The 20939-nt window shown below is 41.2% G+C and overlaps 1 protein-coding gene across 1 annotated transcript in view; it reads left to right on the top strand.

Annotated features, from left to right (window-relative positions):
- The window catches only part of Hydin (HYDIN, axonemal central pair apparatus protein), a 433520-nt gene that overhangs the window by 385441 nt on the left and 27140 nt on the right, over window positions 1-20939 (top strand). The window contains exons 69-78 of the mRNA XM_023709202.1: window positions 1463-1560; window positions 2491-2689; window positions 3857-4069; window positions 4511-4649; window positions 6437-6599; window positions 9210-9357; window positions 9775-9982; window positions 10443-10664; window positions 17124-17293; window positions 19395-19593. Coding sequence (XP_023564970.1) covers window positions 1463-1560; window positions 2491-2689; window positions 3857-4069; window positions 4511-4649; window positions 6437-6599; window positions 9210-9357; window positions 9775-9982; window positions 10443-10664; window positions 17124-17293; window positions 19395-19593 — 1759 coding nt within the window. The remainder of the gene's footprint in view (window positions 1-1462; window positions 1561-2490; window positions 2690-3856; window positions 4070-4510; window positions 4650-6436; window positions 6600-9209; window positions 9358-9774; window positions 9983-10442; window positions 10665-17123; window positions 17294-19394; window positions 19594-20939) is intronic.

Here is a 20939-nt window from a genome sequence, read left to right as displayed (position 1 = left end):
CTGGCTTGGGTCTGGCTGCTGTGCTCAGCTCCTTCCTGCTGCGGACCAGGGCTAGGACTGGGTCTGGGGGCTCCCGGTAGTCGGCAGAAATTCCGGACCTGGGCTAGGACTGGGTCTCCATGTTTTTATTTTTAATAGCTATGTGTATATTTTATATGTTTTAGAAAAGGATATAACTGATATATCAAATTCATGCTTTCAGATAAATTCGCTTAAAATTTGCCTGTTAAAAATATCTTTAAGTTTTATCTTTTTAGTTAACAGTACTATCACTGTTATAATGATTGTTTTGTTTACTTTTCTCTCATTACTGGGATGAAACACCCAAAATTAAGGAAGGAAAGGTTCAGTTAGCTCATAATTTGTAGTGGTTTCAGTCATGGTAATCATGGCTCTAAAGAAGGGTGACATGGCAGAAGTGTGAGAGCTCATGGCAGCAGGAGACAGCAAAAGCAACAAGGGCAAAAGGGGGAAGCTAACCTCTTTCCCTACTTTATGTTGTATGCATTCAGACTACCTGCCCCAGGGTCGGTGTAGCACTCACACCATCTCCCTGCCCTCTGCTTGCACAGGATTAGGGTGTTTACAAAGTGAGGACTCTGGCCCCTTGCTGAGTTACTTAGTTAAGCTTCCAAACTTCTCCAGTTGATGCAGTGAATCAACCATAATAATGATCATCATAAAACAGTACATATTTAAGGGACTCAGTCTGATATTTAATATATGTCTACAATGTGTTGATATTGGCTCAAGATAATCAGCATTTCCATCTTTTTATCACTCTTTGTGCATGGCACCTTCAAACTCCTTTCTTCTAGTTCTTCATAAAGAGTATAGAAGACTGTTGCAAACTATAGTTAGCCTACCGGGCTCTAGAGCACTAAAACTTACTCATCCTGTCTGTGTATTTTGGTAGCTGTTTTCCGACCTCTTTCTATCTGCCTTCCACCACCACCATTTCTTGCCTGCAGTAATCACTATTCTACTCTCCCCTCTTTGAAATTGACTTTTTTAGCTTCCACATATGAAAGAGAGCACTTGGTATTTGTATTTCTGGCTTATATCATTTATGTGCTCCAATTCTCTCTCTCCTGTGGTAATGAAAGAACTATAGAAAATAGCATGGAGGTTCCTCAAAAAAATAAAAACAGTTCTACATGTGATCCAGCTATCCCACCTCTGGGCACATATACAAAAGAAATTAAATCAGCATATCAAAGAGACTCTTGTGTTCCTTAGTTTTTTATGTAGAATTTATAATAGCCAATATATGAAATCATATTTACTGGCAAATTAATGGATAGAGGAAAAGAGGTATACATTCAAATTAAAATATTAATCAGCAATAAGAAATTTAAGAAATAAAGTTATTTGACTTTAAGAAACACTATAGGTGATATGTAGGCAGGGTAAAAAATCACCTGCAGCACATTCCTGAAATCTGTTCCTGATCAATCTATAGGTTTGACCTGGTTAATTCTGGACATGTGCAGCTAGAATTCAACTGGAGCATAGATGATGTTACAAAGGCAGTCAGCTTTGCCAAGAAAGAAAACCAAGGTAAATGCAAATGCCAGGTAAATCCCAGGGCTGGACCTGAATCACCTGTTAGTAAAATGGCCTCGTTAGTAGGAAAGATGCTGCTGCTCAGATGACCTCCTGTATAGCTAGAAAAAGTATAGCAAAGGCCTCCTCATGTGTTCAGAGCTAAGTGGACCTGGGAAACTGAAGGTTTGATCTCTCCCCTCCTGACTCCTGGGCCCTGACCCCCTACAAGGCCAATTTCTCATCTCACTAACCACTAGAAATATTTTTATTTTAGTTCTTAATTTTCTAGGAAATTGCAGGTCCCTTAGAAAAACTGTTGAAAGCTATGAGCCATTTTCACAAGAAAATGCACACCCATGCCCAAGTTTGCAGTTGATCCATATAGCACACTAGGAAAGGGCCCAAACCTTAGGGAGCAAGTACAGTATTTGTTATGCCTTTTTTTTCCGGAACCAGGGACTGAACTCAGGCCCTTGTGCTTGCCAGAAAGCACTTATTCCACTGAGCCATCTCCCCAGCCCCAGTATTTGTTATGATTTCATTGCTGGAATTCCACAGACCTTTCTGATGGACCCTTATCCATGGCCTCCTAGATTGTAAATCCCTACTTTAGAACAGTAATTCTTCAAGAGACTGTGTTCACAACTCATTATTCAAGGGCAGAATATCTACATAAACACCTTCTTGAGGGACCTTCTGAAGCTAAAAGGAAACAAAAACAGTATGTAATTAATAGAAATATTTTTCATGAGTCATCATCGTGAGATGTAGCGAATTCCTTACCTCTAACGTGAAAGGTGAAGTGTACCTGCTACAGAGATAGCGGACCCCAAGGAGGTTCCTGAGGCGATTATAAATGAGCTGCCTTCCTCCTTCCCGCTCACTGCAACTACTCTGTCTCCCCTTCTCCAGGTTTCAGCTGCTCTGTCTCTTTCTCTCCAGGTTTCCCTCAAAAGGAGCAACTTAGTCAGATTACCGTCAGCACCATGGACAGCGCCGTGGACCGCGGGCCTGATGCTTCCGTATCCCCTTTCTCTGTGGAGCCTTCCTCAGGCATCGTGCCCGTGGGGACGACTGAGAAGATCAAAGTGAAATTCTCCCCATTAGATGTTGGCAAATTCGAGAGCAGTCTTTCCTGCCAGTAAGAAACATGCTTTCCAAAACTTCCATCTTTGCAAGGGTGACGCTTTCATCCCCTCTTCTGTTCTGCCACTGCCATCATTCTTTTCAGCCCTAGAATCCTCCATATCCCCATACTGCCACTTTTCCCTTTGAAGAGATTGGAAGAGACCTGCCTTTGGAGAAAAAGAGAAATATCTCAGTACTGCTCATCAACCCTCCCCAGATGCTTGCCCCTCTCCCTGCTCCCTGCCCCCTTTCTCGCTGCATAAAGGACTCCACTAAGCAGCAGAATGCTCAGCAGTTAAGAATCGCCCCGTTCTTAGACATGCATGAACGTGAGCAACCTCTCTTGTACCTTCCCCAAGACTAAATTTCCCCCACATGTTAAATGCAAATAATAGTACCCACTTTGTAGAATTTTCTAGAAGGTTAAATGAGCTAACTTAAGCAGAGAGCTAAGAACAGGATATGGCACAAAATAAGTACTCAATTGTGGGAAGGAGTATAGAGTTGGTGGGCCTAGTAGTAAGTGAGGAATACCTGGTACCCAGACGCAGTGAGAGAAAAACTAATTCAACATATCCAACAGTGAAAACTCCCTGGTGTGGTATCTACTTCCAGGAAAGCTCCAAAAGTAACACCCACCTTACAGAGAAATTTGTAAGCCATAGCCTAAGCTAGCAGAGACATATGAACTTTGAGAGCTTCCCAGGCCCTTGCAGTTACACTACATAGATCCCTCACCACCTCAGCTTAGTCCTGGAGCTCAGAGTCTGCTCACATCTATTCACCTTCTCAAGGAGCTCAGAATGCTTTTTGAAGATTTCCAGGTCCCTTTGTATACTCCACTAAATGCATATGAGAGTGCCCAGAGAGTAAGATTGACCTTGTTTTACACGAAGAAAATAGGTATCTCACCATTAATGAAGAAAGTAACTTACTGCTATACTTAGGTATGTAGAAGGAACCCAAATTTATGCTTTCATAGTCACCACTCATCCCTTTAGCAATTAATAGATACTATGTATTGTGTACTAAAGACACTGAGATGATAAAGCTGACCAAGACAATCCAACCCTTTGCACCCATAGAGTCCACATTCTGATGGCCATAAAATCATTTCTAACCAACCAAGTAACACTGGTTAGAAAATAAAATATAAATAATAGTAACCTTATCCTCTTAGGATTCTCAACCTACCACCTGGAGAACAAGGTCCTGTCCTGGTAGCAAAAGGGCAGAGCTTCTTGCCCATCTGCCATTTTGACCTCAAAGACTCAGACTACATCCGTGGACAACAGCACAACTCAGAGCTCCAAGCATCTGGCACAGGGCCTTTGGATCCAAACACCAGGGTGATTGAATTCAACACCGTGGGCATAGGAGGAAAGAATCTGCAGTGAGTTGCATTAATTTTGCATTAGTTGGATTTATATTAGTCAATTCTTTAGAACTCTGTGGAAGAATTCAGAGAAGCAAGCTAGACTAATTCTCTAGAAGCAGACTTGATGTCCTGGAAGTTGACCCAAGTTTTAGAGAGTTGACCGTAAAGAACTGCTACATGAAGAAATTGAATTTTGTAGCTTTAGTTTTGATAGTGAGTAAAATTTGGCATGTATAAAGGCTTCATTCCTGCCTGCCAACTGATAAGACATCACCTTAGCCATACTTTGGACACCCTATTGAGATGAAGTTTTTGTTTCTGCAGTAACAAAGTACTCGGAGTAGCTCTGGTTCTCAATGGGAGCCTTTGCTAGGGTCAGGTTCTAGGAAAGTTCTCTTGTCTCATCTCTAGTGTCCCCTTTCTCATCTCCATTGTCAACTCTTTCCCTTTGTCCAGGACTTTTACAATCCTGAACCCGACCAATAGCAGCTACTCCTTCTGCTGGATCTCTGAAGAAAGTGAAAGTCTCCAGAACCCTCCAGCTTTTGCGTGCCTTACAGAGAAGGGCTCCATCCACCCTGAAAAGAAAGCTGAAGTATGTGTGCATGGAGTCCCCTCAAACCAATGTTTGGGTTATTCTAGCTATCTCTGTTTCACAAGTGTGCACAGAAAGCAAGTAGTGTTCGGCAGGGCTGCCTAAGGGTGTATCAGTGAACACATGTGTATTGAGTGGCTGCCATGAACATTGGTCACTCTTGATAACTACACAGACCCAATCTGTCTTGGCTGCCTATGGAGAAAAAGAGGGCTTTAGTATTTGCAGTGTTTTTTTTTTAATTGAGAATATTCAAGTAGCAAGGGGAACCAAACAAAAATGCCTGGAGCCTCTGGGACTCATACAGTAACAGGACGCAAGGAGTTATGTTTGTCCAAGGGGCTGACAAAAGTGAAAGGACAATGACAGGTTTTTACTTGGCCAGGATAAAGAGCAAAACAGAAAATTGGAGTCGGGTCCTGTGGTGTCGTCCTCAGTGCTTCCATGGGGATGTAAGGCTGGAGTTCAGATGCAATATAACTTGGTAGCCAAATTAAATCTGTGGGCTTGATGTCAAATAAGTTCTCCAGAGAATGTGAGAGGCAGAAATAACTCCATGACACAAAAATTGTGAATTTGGATGCCTTCAGGAAAGTCACCGAAATGAACAGAGCAGTCAAAGAGGACAATGACAGGAAATTCAGGGTGCCAAGGCCTGGTGGCCCCACTCTTTTCTGGAAATGATCACCATACAAACCAGTGGGCCTTGGCTGACATGTTCTCCCAGACTTTTCTGAAAAGGTCAAAATTCCACAATTCTATGTGAACCTTCCTACTCTACATGTTGGTAGCTAGTTAAATATTTTTCATACTTCCAAAATCAAATGAAACATACCTATAATCTCTCTCCTGGCTTTGACTTCTGCATATTGTCAGTGCCTAGGCCATCTAATTCAGTATGACAGATCCAAAAGGTGGGGCCACCATAGGCATTGTCCTATTTGGATATGGCCCCACCACAGCCCAGAATTGTGTCAAAGATGATGCCTAGTTCCTGGAGAGGTGAGTTTAGAATCCATCACCCAGGATCATGCTGACCCTTGAATGACAGTAGTGTTGAAGTGACACATCTCCAGATTCTTCCCTGCATCCATGAAATTGGTATGGACTGTGCATGTTACCCCATCTGCTTGCTTTTTGGCCAAATTCAATTGTTCTTACATTCAATGCAAATTAATTAATAGCAAAGAGATTCAACTTAGTGTAAAAGAAAAAAAGGGCCTAGGGCAGCTATTGAGATTGGTCTCCTTCTAGGTCTTCCTGCATCTATTTATGTTTCTGTTGCGTTGTAACTTTGTTTAGCAAATGTGTTATGGTGTACTAGGATCCAGCTCACCCTCATGCAATCTTTCACCATCAGCTTCATTACCAGCTAGCTTAGTCACTTGACTTTAATTTTGAACTTCTCAGAAAAAAATCTGGTTACTGTGCCAATCATATTGGGTTGAGCTGTGTGCCAAGCTTGGACAAGCAACTGGATGGGTGCCAGCTCTTCACTCCAATCTACTATGGTACAACCATGCCATCCAAAGACAGCATAGAATATGACAGCTTAACCAGCAGAGGCTGGGTGTGAAGCACACTCCCTTTAAAAACAGGTGGGCAGAAAAAAACATGTTGACATTGTTAGCACACTCATTCCTGCATGCCCCTGCAAAGACTGTAGGAAGGCAGCAATAACCAGAGGATATCAATGATTAGGACCCTAATTCTAACAGTCTCCAGGGGCACAGGGAATGAGCAAGCAGGAGTGCCTCTCACCACCCTGTTCTGGATTGTCTCCGTAGATTGTGTTCCAGTTCGTACCTTCCCATCTGGACATCACAGAAGCCTTATGGACTTTTTTAATCCCTGAACACAACATTTCAGTCCCTTTCCTGCTCGTGGGTAGAACCACTGAGCCTGTCATCACTCTGGACAAGCCACACATCAACTTCAGTTCTCTCATTGGTAAGGCTGCCCTGCTAGTTTATATTTAGAGTTAGCTTGACCTGGGGAAGGTCAGCAAAAGCTTTGGGAACAGCCTTGGGTGGAGAACTTTGCCTGGTCCCTTCCAGAAACATGTCAGAGAGCCTGCATCCCTTTTCAGGAAACCATAAAATATTTACTTCTCAATCTACTTTCCATCAAATATCTTTTAAAGCCATACATTAATAACCTAAAGAAATTTAGAAGCCTTGTTAAAGATCCTACAGGAAGATTCCTTTGGTGCCTGCATTGACTGCCTTCATTTACAGAGCCTCAGGTCAACCCCATTGTTCTTGCACACCCCAAACCCAGATCGTGGGCTCTCGTTGTTTACTTCTCATTCTGTACCACAGTGATCAGATTTCCCTGCCATCCTTTCATAGTTTCATCAAATATTATTGAGCCCCACATCTGGCCCAGGCATTCTTCCATGTGTTGGGAGTGCACTAAGATAAAGCACAAAATCAGCTGAGCAGGGTGGAGACTAAGGCAGGAAGATCGCAAGTTTGAGACCAGCGCTGCATTTATTAAGGTTTTGAACTAATAAATGAGGTGTGTAGCATAATAACAACAGCAAAACAAAGGGTTTAATCCAGGAAAGCAAGGGTGTCCATTCCAATATAGTCATTGCATCAGAAGATTTAAAAAGAACAATGTGAGAATGCGAATATACTGAAAGCCATCACCAAAATTCAGCAGATAGCACCCCCAAAATAACCCTCTAAGAATAAAACAGGAATTGATGAAAAACTAAGGAAGATTAACCAAAATCAAGGTAAATACTCTACTACACACCACTAAACTACCTCAATTAAAAATGAGGAATTAGGCAAGATACTTTTCATCACCATGATTATTGGACACTTTGTTAAGAGATCTTAGCAAGTATGATAAAACAAGAAGATTAACTGACATAAACATAAGGGAAAGGAGATAAAATTATTTTATTTTGCTGTTGCTGATGATCTTATATACACACAACCTAAGCAGACTCCAGGAAAAAACAAAATGAAAAGAGACAAGAAAGAAAAAAGGGAGGGGAAAAATATCTATGTATATACACAGGATAGCTGGATAATTGTACTGCTGATTTCTACTGGTCTATTGAAAGGAGCAGTTAATGCTTAGTTTTTTCTCTTCTTTTTAATTTTCTTTTGACCAATTTTGCATGCTTGCCAGATGGTAATCTGAACAACTAATTTGAAGACAACCTGAAATATAGCAGCCCATGTTGAATTCTTATCCTCTTGTGTAGTGAACTCCTGTTTTGCTTCTAATTTTCTTTTTTCTGTATTTCAAGGAAGGGCCTACAGCGTGTTCAGGTCTCACTATTAGATCAGACTCATAATGATTCTCCTATTTACAGCCTCCCAAGTGCTGGGATTATGCGGGCACCACCATGCCCAGTCTCCATCACTGTCTCAGCGTGCCCCAGGGGCAGGGCCAGTACAGCAGGCCCAGGGATCAAACCCCTGGCCCCTGCACCTGCTTGCAGGCACTTTTATCCACTAAGTGATTTGACCAACCCTTCTAATTTTTTTATTATTTTTATTCTCTTTTTTAAAATAAATTAAATATCTAAGGATAAATGTAGAAACAATTCTCTGTATAAAGAAAATTTTTGAATCATATTAAAATTGCCTCCAAATGTACTCTGAACATTTTCCAGCTCTCCCAATATTAAACACAAAGTTAATCACATTCCAATTAGAACCCAGTAGGGTTGCTGGATAAAATATAGGATGCACAGTTAAATTTTAACTTCAGATGACAGTAAGTAATGTTTTAGAATAAGTATGTCTCATGCCATATTTGAAACATGCTAATACTTAAAACTGCTCAATCTAACACTCTAATCCCAAAAGAACTGAAGAAAGAAAAGAATTGGATTAAAAGATCCTAATATTTTTGTGGGGGAAATACATGCTCTGCAATTGCCACAGGAAACTATATTAGTGATGAGATGTATTAGTTAAGGGTCTCGGCAGGAAACCTATGGCATGGCCAGGGTCTAATTCAAAAGAATTCAGTGCAGGGTCTATTTACAGAGATGTGGGTAATTAAGGGATAAATCAGGGAAGATAAAGCCCCCATTAACACATTCAGGAAGGTATTACAACTCCTAGATCTGAAAGAGCAAGGGAAAAAAATAGTGCCCCCCAGAATCCCAGGAGAACTGTGACCAGGACAGAGCAGCCACCCAGCAGGAGGTGGGAATTGGTGAAGTTCTAGAAGGAAGTGGAAGGCCCTACATGGAGGGGGGTCACTGGAAGAGCAAAAGGAAAGAAGAGAAGTGAGGTGTTGGGACAAGGAGAGAAAACAAGTGGGAATCCCTTCTAAGAAGGCTTCCTCCGCTGGGGAGGTAGCTCGGCAGCATAAGTGCCTGCCTGGTAAATGTAAAGATCTGAGTTCGATCCCCAGTACTGCATGCCATGCCAGCTCCAGAACCCCAGGTGTGCCATGCCCTATACCAAAAAATTAAAAAAATAAAAAATAAACTTAAAAAGGTTTCCTCTCATGGAGCCGTATCCACTGAAGGACTTGGGTGAGCAGGTACAAGGCTTCCTCTGAGAGCAGCTGTTTTCTCTCCAGGCAGAGAAGCCAGGGAGACTGTGCAGATCATCAACAAGGAGGAGGAGGGCTTCAATTTCGCCTTCCAGGACAACTCCCGATATTCTGAGGGTTTCAGCAGCAACCTAGTCGTGTGCCCCATGGAAGGCTGGATTCCACCCCAGGCCAGGTAAAGATGAATGAGGACCTGAGAGCACCCTCCAGGCATGAGGGAGCCGGGCCTGCCAAGCAGGAGAAGCTGGCAGGGAACCCCATTTATGAAATCTCTTCTGAATCTAAGACTTACATACTAAAAATCCCATGTCTGTCGTACTTACTTCCTGGTGTCCGTTTTCTTAAGAATTATGGAGCACTGAGAATTTTAAGTCCTTGTTCTTAATATTTTCTCTCCTGTCTGTGGTCATTTCCTTGCTGTCTACTGTATATGTGAAGTCATAGAACAGTGTCATGTAAATCTTAAAAAACTTACCATAGTTTGGAATGACTTTTGCTCATAGTTTACCTGCTAATCCAGTGGGCTGACATTTTTAACAGGCTTTACCTGGTTAGCTCAGTCACCTAATCTGCTGTCTTATTCCCCAACCAGGTTCCCAATTGATATTTTCTTCACACCAAAGCAGGAAGGAGATGTGAACTTTCATTTAATCTGCAATGTGAAGAGGAAAGCCCACCCTCTGACGCTACACGTTAAGGCTGAGGGCTACTCCATGAATGCAGAGGTCAAGTGCAAGGACAGAACTGGCTCTGTCACTCTCTTGGTACCCAACCAGACCAACATCATCGACTTTCATGAGGTAAGTGGATAAGAGGGCCTTGCTATCTCTCAGTGTCCATGCTTGACTCAGGAAGGTAATATAAATGAGAATGACCTGAGTCTATCTCAAAAACCAGAAAGACCAGAATAGAAGGATGCCAGGAACAGTTCCATCCACAAAATATAGATAAGTTATGATCTGTTTGCTTTCTTACTTTTATGTTCCAGGGGGTGGAAATGATGGGGAGAGTTTAAAATCTTATACTAAACCTACAAGGAGGATGCCTGTCTACCAACAGGCAATAGAGGACGAAGAATTGAATTGCCATCTTACACTCAAAAGCTACCCAACACTTAGTAGTTCTTGCTGGAATATCAGACTACATTAAGCTAATGACATGCTGTTCTTCAACATTGTCTGCCATGCTTATTTCCCAAAAGATATTTTTTCCCCAGAGAAGAGAACTGTTTTGCATTCACCACTCTGTTCTATCTCCCAGGTGGAGTTAAATGAATCTGTCCAGTGTGAATTTAGCTTTATGAACACTGGGAAGTTCATCTTCAACTTCCAGGCAAAACTTTCTGGGCCCAAAGCCCTATTACAATACTTGGAATTTTCACCCATGGACAGCACCGTGGATGCAGGGCAGAGTGAACAAGCTACTCTGTCTTTCCAGCCATTTCAGAAATGCATCTTGAAAGGCCTGGAACTCAGAATCAAGGTGAGACTATTTAACATTGCCCAGAGCTGGAAGCGCTTGCAGCATGCTGCCTCGATGAGTTCATACTCCTGTGTGTTCTTTGTTTTTGAAACTTGTCTAGAAGCTCCTGCAGGGTGGCTGTGTTGGAGACAGCCCTATAATCTCTCCCACAAAGGCCACATCCATGGGCCTTTGTATTACAGATGCCTGGTGAGTAAGTACCATTTGAAAAGCAATTAGCTAGCCATGCACTAAAGTAATATTGAAATATTCCAATAAATGGGGGAGGGTGGTAGAGAACATATACAACAATTTCCAAGATACATTCTTGAACAAAAAGGCAAGATGGAGACATCTTCAGGAATGGCACATAAGGAACTCTGAAAAGCTGTTCTTTGGTAGCAGTAAGAATGCTGGCAAATATTGTCAATATCTAGTTTCTCAGTACTCTGAAATTAACCATAAACTTACAACAATCCTAGGGGCTGTTATAGCTGAATACTCATAAGGACAGGGAGTTTTGTGGTATTTGAACTTGTCCTTTCCCAGCCATTTCCCCAGCAATAGCCTTGACAATCAATAGTTCCAATGCTAGTGCAGCCAGTAACCTATCAGTTGCTACAGAGAGCAAAGTAGGTTTTGAACCCCCGCCAAGCCCCATCGTAAAATAGTTGTCATTGTTTGCCCTGTTCAGAGTTTAGTGAAAACCTTTATTCACAGCAAGCTCGTGCAATAGGGCTTACTTTGACCTGATGTGACCTAGAGGTTGCTCAGTGTGATGGGCCCCTTCCCGGGGGCACTTTTCAAAAACAGCCAATGGCAATTGCTTAGTATGACAGCTGCCTGAAGTGGCAGTGACTCTTGAAGTAAATAAGAAGCTAATCCAAAAATGCACTGAAAAAGGCTGGAAAATTAGATAATCACTGACCACAAGACAATTTCTAACATGTTCCCTGGAGTGTTAACAGTCACGCATTGCTTGTGTATCACATGTATCTTAGGGGTATAATACTATAAACAAGGCCTGTAGGTTCTGTGAAAGCAAAAAGTGAAAAATAAGGCCCCGTTGGCAGCTGTATTCTGGTTATTATGCCCTACCACACACCCAGAGCCCCTCGGTAATACTGAGAGACTGTTGGCTCCAGGAATTTAAGGAAATCTGTTCAACCATTAGTTCACCATTAAGCTAACTGAGCAGTGGTCATGTATAAATGTATAAATAAGGATGCAGTAGTTTCCCCTTATTTGCAATTCTGATTTCCATGATTTCTGCTACTCATCGTATTATGATTTAGGTCAAGAATGTCTTCAAAGGCTGTATGTGCTCATAGGCAAAAATTCTGGAAGGTAGCTGAACTACAGGGTTGCTATAGCTGACTCACATTGGGGCAGTGGGGCCTGGTCAGAGGACACAGGTTACTAAGGTCATGACCTGGAAGAGTGTGTGTCCATCCTTAGCTCCTCCCTTCTCTGTGCCTCCTGGCCACCGTGATATAAACAACTTTCCACTGCGCAGGACCCTGTGCTACGCTGTTTCTGTGTGAAAGCCTACCAACATGCCCTGAAAATTCTGACCCATGTGTCAGAGTAAACGTCTATTGTTTTAAGTTGCAAGTACTGAATATCTTATCTTGGTAATAAGACAGTGACTAAGCTACATGATCAAGCATAGTTTGGAAATATTAAATGAAAAACTCCAGAAATAATGTATAAATTTCAAATTATGTACTGTTCTGAATGTTGTAATGAGATCCCCTGTCATCCCACTTTATCCTTCCCCCTGACATGAGTCATCCCTTTGTCTGGTGTCTCCACAGTGAGTATACTAGTCACCCATTAGTCACTTAATAGCTGTCTCAGTTATCGGATCAAATGTTGAGACAATGCAGTGCTTCCATTCAAGTAACCCTTATTTTACTTAATAATGACCTAAAGCCATAACAATAATGACACTGGCAATTCAGCTATTCAAAGGCAAAGCTATAAAGTACTATAAGCACCATCTCACATCACCACAAGAAGATGAAGAGTGATTATGGTACAAAAAGATATTTTGAGAAAAAGACCACTTTCACATAACTTTTATTATAGAATGTTGTTCTAATCATTCTGTTTAATTATTGTTGTTAATATCTTATTTTGCCTGATTTATTCATTGAAATTTATTATAGATACATAAAAAGCAGCATCCATAAGATTAGGTACTATCTGTGGTTGCAGGTAAACCTCAGTGCTCTTGGAATATGTCATCTGCAGATAAGGGAGACCACTGTGTAGATTTTACAGGAAAAGTTACTAAACAACAAGCAACAATAGCAACAAACCCAGGGTAGGGCTTTGCAAGATCTGATTTCGAGGATTATCTCGTTACATGATTTTATGTCTCCAATTTCCAACAAAAAATATAAGGCACAAAAAATAAAAAGGTGATTCATACATGAAAAATAACAATCAAGAGAAGGTTTTCCAAAGAAAGCCCGGATGTTGATATTATAAGGCAAGTACAGTGGACCCTCAAGTTATGACCAGCCTAACATACAGACGGCTAGGATTCTGACCAGAATTTTATGTTTCACTTAAGGCCAAAGTCTTGAGCTACAGCCTAAATGCTGGCTGCTTGTGCACTTTTAAAAAAAAAAAGATTCAGTGCCATAAGTAAGCATGCATAAGGTCAGTCTGAGCCTGGATGCACACATTTATAGATGTGATTTCAATCAGTGCTTTATATAATTTTTATAATCACTGCCATCAAAATGGCCCCAAAAAAGCTAGGAAAGAAGTGAGGGAGAAAGGGAAGGTAAAGAAAGCAATCACAACAGAAAAGAACAGTGTTAAAGAGAAGACAGAAACAGACAAGCTTAGGCTAGTTTTTAGTTCTGAAAACATTGAGACAACACTGAGCCAGAAGCAGGTCCTAGAGGGCTATAGACCCTCCCAAGGAGAGAAGGGATGCCAGAGAGCCAGGTTCTGGTGTTCTCATGGAAGGAGACCCTCCTTCCAAACAGTAACCACCTTCCACTTCACCTTTCCTTCCTGCAAGCCACAGATGTCAACTTGAATGGGGAGTACAGGTGAAATTGTTGCTTCTCCTAAACTAGAAACATTTTATAACCTTTTGATGAATTCACTATGAAAATTATTGGTGTTTTTGATAAATTACATACATTGTACTATGTTTTAGATTAAGAAAAGGTTAAGGGGTGCTTTGGGAGATTCAGAACACATTATAAGTGTTTCCATTATTTCTTATGGGAAAAAGTATTGGCTTATGGTCAGCCCTTGTGAACAAATTGAGTTTGTAAATCAAGGGCCCACTGTACCTAAAATCAGCTACTTAAAATATACTGAGATGGGGTACACCACAGTGCTAGATTGAGACTCTGCATTCAAACTTCAGGGTCAAAAATAAGCAAAAGTTTTATTTACTCTTCCAGGTTCTTGTACTAGAAAGAGTACAGTGTTTACGCATGTGGGTCTGATTATTTCACTCATGAGTATAGTCTCAAGTTGCATCTATTTATTTATAAAAGCCTCAAGTTTATCTTTTTTTATAGCTGGGTAATACTCCATTGTGTAAAAACACCTCATCTTTTTTAATTCATGCCTCAGTTGATGAGCACTTGGGTTGTTTCCAGGATTTAGCTATGACAAGTCATGCTGCTATACACACGGTTTCACATTTATCACTATACTATGATGTTTTTAGTTCTTCTGGGAATATATCTAGGAGGGGAAGAGCTGGGTTGAATGGGACTTCAATCCTAGTTTATTAAGGAATTTCCACACTGATTTCCATAGTGGTGGTACTGTTCAAAGGAAAAGACACAACTAGGGTGAGGGAAAGAAGAAGCTAAAGAAAGGAAAAAGAAATATATGTGTATGTACACAGGATAGCTTGGATAATTGTGCTGCTGACTTCCGCTGGTCTATTAAAAGGAAAAGTTAATGCTTAATTTTTTTCTTTCCTTTTTAATTTTTTTATAACTTTTGATCAATTTTGCATGCTTATATCGGGTAATCTGAACAACTAATTTGAAGACAACAATATGCAATATAGCTACCATTATTGAACTCTTTTCATCGTGTTTAATGAAATTCTGTATCTTTTCTAATGGGTTTTTTACTATTTTTTATTCTCTTTAAAATAAATAAAGGACTATAGGAAATCATATCTCAATAACTACAGGAAAATATGAGAACACTGTCTCACCAAATAGAGAAAATCAGAAAGAAATTATAAGACATACATTCTGCAGTTGAAAAGTACTTAGCAGTGAGCTGGCCAGATAGCTGAGTGGACTAAAGTGCCTGCTTAGACAGGTACAGTGGCCAGGGTATGATCCCTGGCCTGCTGTGCCAGCCCCTGGGACATGCTGAGAGGGTGACTGAGACTGGGCGTGGTGGTGTGTGCCTGTAATCCCAGTGCTTGGGAGGCTGAAAACAGGAGGATCACTACAAGTCCAGTCTGTGTAGTGAGACCCTGTAGACCCTGTACTAATATATTTTTAAAAAGGAAAGTACTTAGCAGAAATTTTAAAAAGCACAAGAGGGACTCAAGGGCAGATTTGATGTAACAAAAGAAAGAAACAGCAAATGTGATGTAGATGCAATGAGATTATCCAATCTGAAGAACAGAAGAAAAATGAATGAAGCCTCAGAAACCAACAGGACTCCATCAAGCATGCCAACAGACACATAATGGGAGTCCCAGCAGGAGAGAAAATGATGGAATGAGTGTCTTGACAAATGCCCAAACCCTCGATTTGACAGGAAATCAAATGAAGCACCCAGAAGGCTCAATACATTCCAAATAGGATCAATTCAAAAAGATCCATACCTTGATACATGACAATCTAACTATTGAAAGACAAAGGCAGATAATCTTGAAAGCAGCAGGATTAACAGCTGATTTTTATTAGATACCTTGGTGGCCTATAAATAGTAGAATGATTTATTCAAAGTACAAAAAGACAAAACCTATCAATAAGAATTTCATACCCAGTAAAACTATGCTGCAAAAGTAGAGAAACAAAAACATTCTAAAGCAAGGAGAACTTATCACTAGAACACGTGGCTATAAAACATAATAAAGGGGCTAGACATGGTGGTGCAACACCTATACTCCCAGAATTCTAGGAGGCTGAGGAAGGAGGATTTCAAATTAGTACTTAACAAAACTTTGTCTCAAAATAAAAAATTTAAAAAGGAATAGGCATGTAGCACAGTGCAAAGGCACTAAGTTTGATCCATAATACTACAAAAATAATGAATGATGGAATGAATGAATAAAATGATAGAAGGAATCCTTCAGATTGAAATGCAAATACATTAGAGAGTAACACAAATTAACTTCACATGAAGAAATAAAGGGCATCAGTAAAGGTAAATCCACTAGTTACATAAAGCTGTATAAATTAATGTTTTGTTTGTAAATTTTTTCTGAGATAAAAGACAACAGCATAAGCAGGAACTATAATTTGTTGCTGCCACTAAATAAAGGTGTATTTGTATCATGATAATAGCACAAACAAAAGGGAAGGAAAAGAGCTACATTGGAGCAAAGTTTTTCCATATTCTTGAAATTGCCTTTTTATTTATCCGTACTAGATTGTTATAAATTTAGATATTAATAGTCATCCTCGGAGTAGAGCAGAAGGTGGCAGAATAGTGATCAGTAGCACAGTTCAGCCTCTGCAAGATCTGGAATCCAGACACTGGGAAGTAACAATTTGACAGGGGAAAAAAGTGAAATAGATTTCCAGAAATTAAGAAGGAGCAGACAGGACACTTAGAAGCCACAGAGAAGTTGGGGAGATAGACCACAATGCAGGAAAAGAAAGAAAGAAACAGCCTGGAAACTTTCATGTTTGTGGCTTGCATAGAGACTATACAGAATAAATATTGGATATTTTATTTTAGATGAATTATCAATTTATGAAATTTTGCATTGTAAAGGGAAAACTAAGTTCATGTACAAGTGAGTCATGCATCGCCTTCTATCTGAGTCCCCAAGGATGCTGGCAGATCACACTGTCTCCAGATCACCAGTGATCTTCCTACCTAATGTGTCGGTCTGCATTCCAGAGTGCAAGGAGGAAGAGCCCGAAGAGGAAACTCTCCTATCCGCTTCCGTTTGTATCCCAGTGACCAGAACTATGCCCAATGGCCCCTGAGCTACAAGGGAGGATGGGTAATCAAGTATTTCATCTAAGCACGTTGGCAACCAGTCAGAGTCCTGCTAGTAATGAAGCCATGGAGTGTGGGCATGGGGTGGTAACTGGCAGTTTCTGCCATACACTTAACCCTTCAAGCTGAGTCATTGCTGCAGGAGCAAAGCAAGAGCGAATGTAGATTCCAGGTGTACTCTGTGGACTTGTGTTTTTTGAAAGTACCAACTGCTCTCCTCTTTCACCTGAGGACATAAGTACCCTCCTCTCCCATTTTTCCTCATTACCCTTCCCCGCCGTGCCCTCCCCACAGATCAGCTATGGCCCGACATTTATGTGCAGCATCACAGGCTGTGCTGTGAGTCCAGCCATTGAGTTCTCCTTCACCAGCTACAACTTTGGGACCTGCTTCATCTACCAAGCTGGAATGCCTCCATACAAGCAAAGTCTGGTCATCACCAACAAGGAAGACACATCTGTGAGGTAAGGATGCTTCCCACAGCTTCCAGATGATTCTGCAGCTCCTTATAGTCATAGGCTCCATACAGGTGTGATCCAGGCAAAATCAAAAAAGACGGATTATGGGAAAGAATCAAACACAGTTGGGCATGAATCCTGAGTCCCGATCTTCAACAGTAGTACTAATACTTGGATAGCCATGAGTGACTCACTGCACAGGGCAATACCAAATGACCTCATGGGAAGTTCTGTGGCTTCCATTTATTTTTCTCATGTAATAGATGTTGAAACTGAGGTTTAGAGAATTGTTAATTTATCTGCAGAAAATAACAGATCTGCACCAAGCCTACATCTTCTGGTCAAACCCAGTTCCAGTTAAGGTTTCTGGGCTTCATCCCAGATGCAATGAGACCGAATCTCATAGCCCCACAGACCTGGGGCTGTGAATGGGGCACAACCCCACTCAAAGCTCTGTACTAATATGTAGAGCACTTTCTGCAATGACAAATGTTGCTTTTCTGCACTGCTCAATGTGGCAGGTGATAGCTAGAGGTGGCTATGGAGCACTTGAAATGTGGCCAGTATAACTAAGGAACTGAATTTTTTTTTTTTTTTTTTGCCAGTTCAGCCTGCCTTGAGGGTGGGGCTGGTGCATCATGTGGTGCTGGGTATCAAACTGTGGTCCCCTGCAGCTGCCTAAGCTTCCTATGCAGGTGCTTTATTTATTTTTTTTCATATTACATACCATTTATCTGATATCTAATATTTTGAACAGCTGTTGAGACATTAGCAGAAGGATCTGGAATGTAACAACTTTTGAAGTTTGTAATTTTTTTTTTTTTTTTTTTGTTTTTTTAGGGAAGGGTCTACAGGGTGTTCAGGGTCTCACTACTAGTTCAGACTCATAGTGATCTGCCTGTTTACAGCCTCCCAAGAGCTGGGATTACAGGTGTGCGCCACCACATCCAGTCTAAGCAGGCACTTTAGACCACTGAGCTATCTCGCCGGCCCTCAGGAGCTGAATTCTTAATTTATATTAATTTGAATAATCATATGTGTCTAGCAGCTACCCTATCACAGATGTCAGTTCAAATTTCAGCTCTTCCTTAGCTCCATGATCTTGGGCAATTTTTTTCACTGCTGGGAATAGAACCCAGGACTTTGTGCCTGCTAGGTAAGTGCTGCATCACTTAGCTACATGCCCAGTTACTGGGCATATTTTTAAAATTCTGTGTCTCTGTATATTTGCCAAAAATGGGGGCTCATAATAGAATCTCTCCTGTATAAGACTACTAGGAGATTAAATTAGTGTAGTATGCAGTGCCTAAAGCATAGAAGATGCTTTATTATTATTAGCTACCACCCTAATGTGATTATTATTAATCAGAGTATTAAATTATGAATGTCATATAGCTTACTCTTACTTTGTTGAAGACATTGTTTCATACATCAGCCCAGCTAGATATAGACTCTGAATACCAGAAGTCATACTGGAGAGGTTTGTGTGCCTTCCTGCCCACAGGTGGAGTGGGATAAAATGATCTTTCAGGGTTCCTTCTAGTTGAGCAGTTTGTCATAATAAAATGGCTCACCTTTGTGGAATATTTCCTCCATGCCCTGTTTAGGACTGCAATAGCCATTCTAGTATACCTAATCTTAACAACAACCCTATGAAATATCACTACCTCCGTATGATAGGTAAGAAAGCAGAGACACAGATGGGCTCAGGAAATTTTCCAGATCATATTCCTAGTTAATGATAGAACCTGGATCCAAAGTCCTATTTTCATGACTCTAGAACAGACTCCTTTCCAACCATGGGATGCAGGATCAAGAAATAGAGGCTTAACAGAGTGAAAAGCACATTCAGCAAAGAAGCATGAGCCTTTGAGTTGAGCCTGGTTCTGCCTGGGCCTCGGGATGTAATTCAGGGTAAACAACTCCATGTGCCTGGGAGTGTAGCCAGTCAGTGCTGCAGTCCTTCCAGCTCTTCAGTGATTTCTCCAACTTTAGGACAGATGAGCAGGCAACCCATCATACCCAGGCAAGAGAGGCAAGGGGGCTTGTCAGTCCCTCTAGGTCAGCCTTCTCAGACTTTATGCACCTTCCTCTTGATTTTTCCCAGCATAGATTGTTTGTACACCAACACAAGCCACCTCGAGGTGAACTTCCGCGCCGATGTGATAAAGCCAGGAAACACCCTGGAGATTCCAATCACCTTTTATCCTCGAGAAAGTATCAACTATCAAGAACGCATCCCCTTTGAAATCAATGGACTCTCTCAACAAACAGTTGAAATCAAAGGAAAAGGCACTGAAATGAAGGTAAGAGATTATGAGGGAGGCCCTTGGACTTGGCCCTCATTCCTGCTTTTGTAGCTTCCTTTGTCAACTTGAGTCCACACTGCTGTCTTCTCTCTCCATGTCTTCAACTTTGGGGTTACTCTATCAGAAGTCAGTCAAACCCACTGAGACGATATTGAGTTACACAAAGAGGGGAATTGTCAAACCAAACTCAAGTGAATCAGCTCTTAATTCCAAATTTCACTGTATCCGAATATGGGTAATCACAGAAACTGCAGAATATACTTGACCGTGTTGGAGAAATTTGAGATTATCCGATGTATATCCCATGCACATCTTCCTCCTCTCCCTTCAGTGCATGTTTTCTTTTCAGGGCTAGGGGACATTTTTAGGCAGTATTGCAGACATAGGTTTCAGCTTTAAAGCTTCTTAACACCCTCACTGGTTAACATTCTCCAGCCAATTCTAGGGTAATGTAATCTTTGATTACATTCAAAGATTCTTTCTACCCAGGGTCTCCAGACAGAGCAAGAATGGCCCTGCCCTGCTGCTCTTCTCTCCTTTCTCAGTATCTAGTCAGTGTATAGGGTGTTTTTCTGACAGGAGTATTTATATAATAATAGAAACTTGGGAAAGACTGAAAGTTTTCCAGATTCTTGAGAATGTATGAGGCATTTCAGCAACCAGGGGGATATTGGAGAAATATTATATTCCTGGCAGCCTTCCCTTCAAGCTATAAGAACAAAAGGATACTACACTTGATGGACACAGGACAAAGCCAGAGTCTTCCCCATGCCACTGGCTCCCTCCTTGTTCTTTCATTTGCTTGTTCAGCATCTGCTGTGTACTGGTAACTGAAACATGTTCTCAGACCTCCAGCCTCTCACTGGTCAAGCAGAGGGACTCTCTTGACTTTTTAGACAAAATAGAAACACACAGACTGGGAGACACTCAAAGATGGTTAGAGGCAGAGGTGATCAAATGGCAGTGGTCAGTAGGTGCTGCTTATTATAAGTCAGTGCCATCCCAGAGGTAAGGCTTGGCCTGGCCTTGGCCCCATCTATCAGGAGTTGACCAAGCTCCCAATCTTATAGAAGAGCATTCAGAAAGGATCAAATAAAAGACAAGATGCATTATAGTTTGTAGGGGGTCCAGGAAGGTCAAAACTCTCTTGGAGTTAAGACAAAGACTTCTCTGTACTGCCAGTATTTAATGGGTTTTCAACAAATTTGGGGGGCATATAGGGAAATGCAGGGAACAGATGAGGTAGAAGATGTGAAGATGAGCAAGGCCTTGAGTTAGAACAAAGACATTCCGAGTAGCAAATCTTGCTAATTAAGAGAACTGTCTTCTCTCTAAGGTTGGCA

This window comes from Octodon degus, unplaced genomic scaffold (genome assembly GCF_000260255.1).
Source record: "Octodon degus isolate 3935 unplaced genomic scaffold, OctDeg1.0 scaffold00011, whole genome shotgun sequence".
Taxonomy (NCBI): domain Eukaryota; kingdom Metazoa; phylum Chordata; class Mammalia; order Rodentia; family Octodontidae; genus Octodon; species Octodon degus.
The sequence above is the reverse complement of the archived record's forward strand: the minus strand, read 5'-3'. Positions and strand labels throughout refer to the sequence as shown.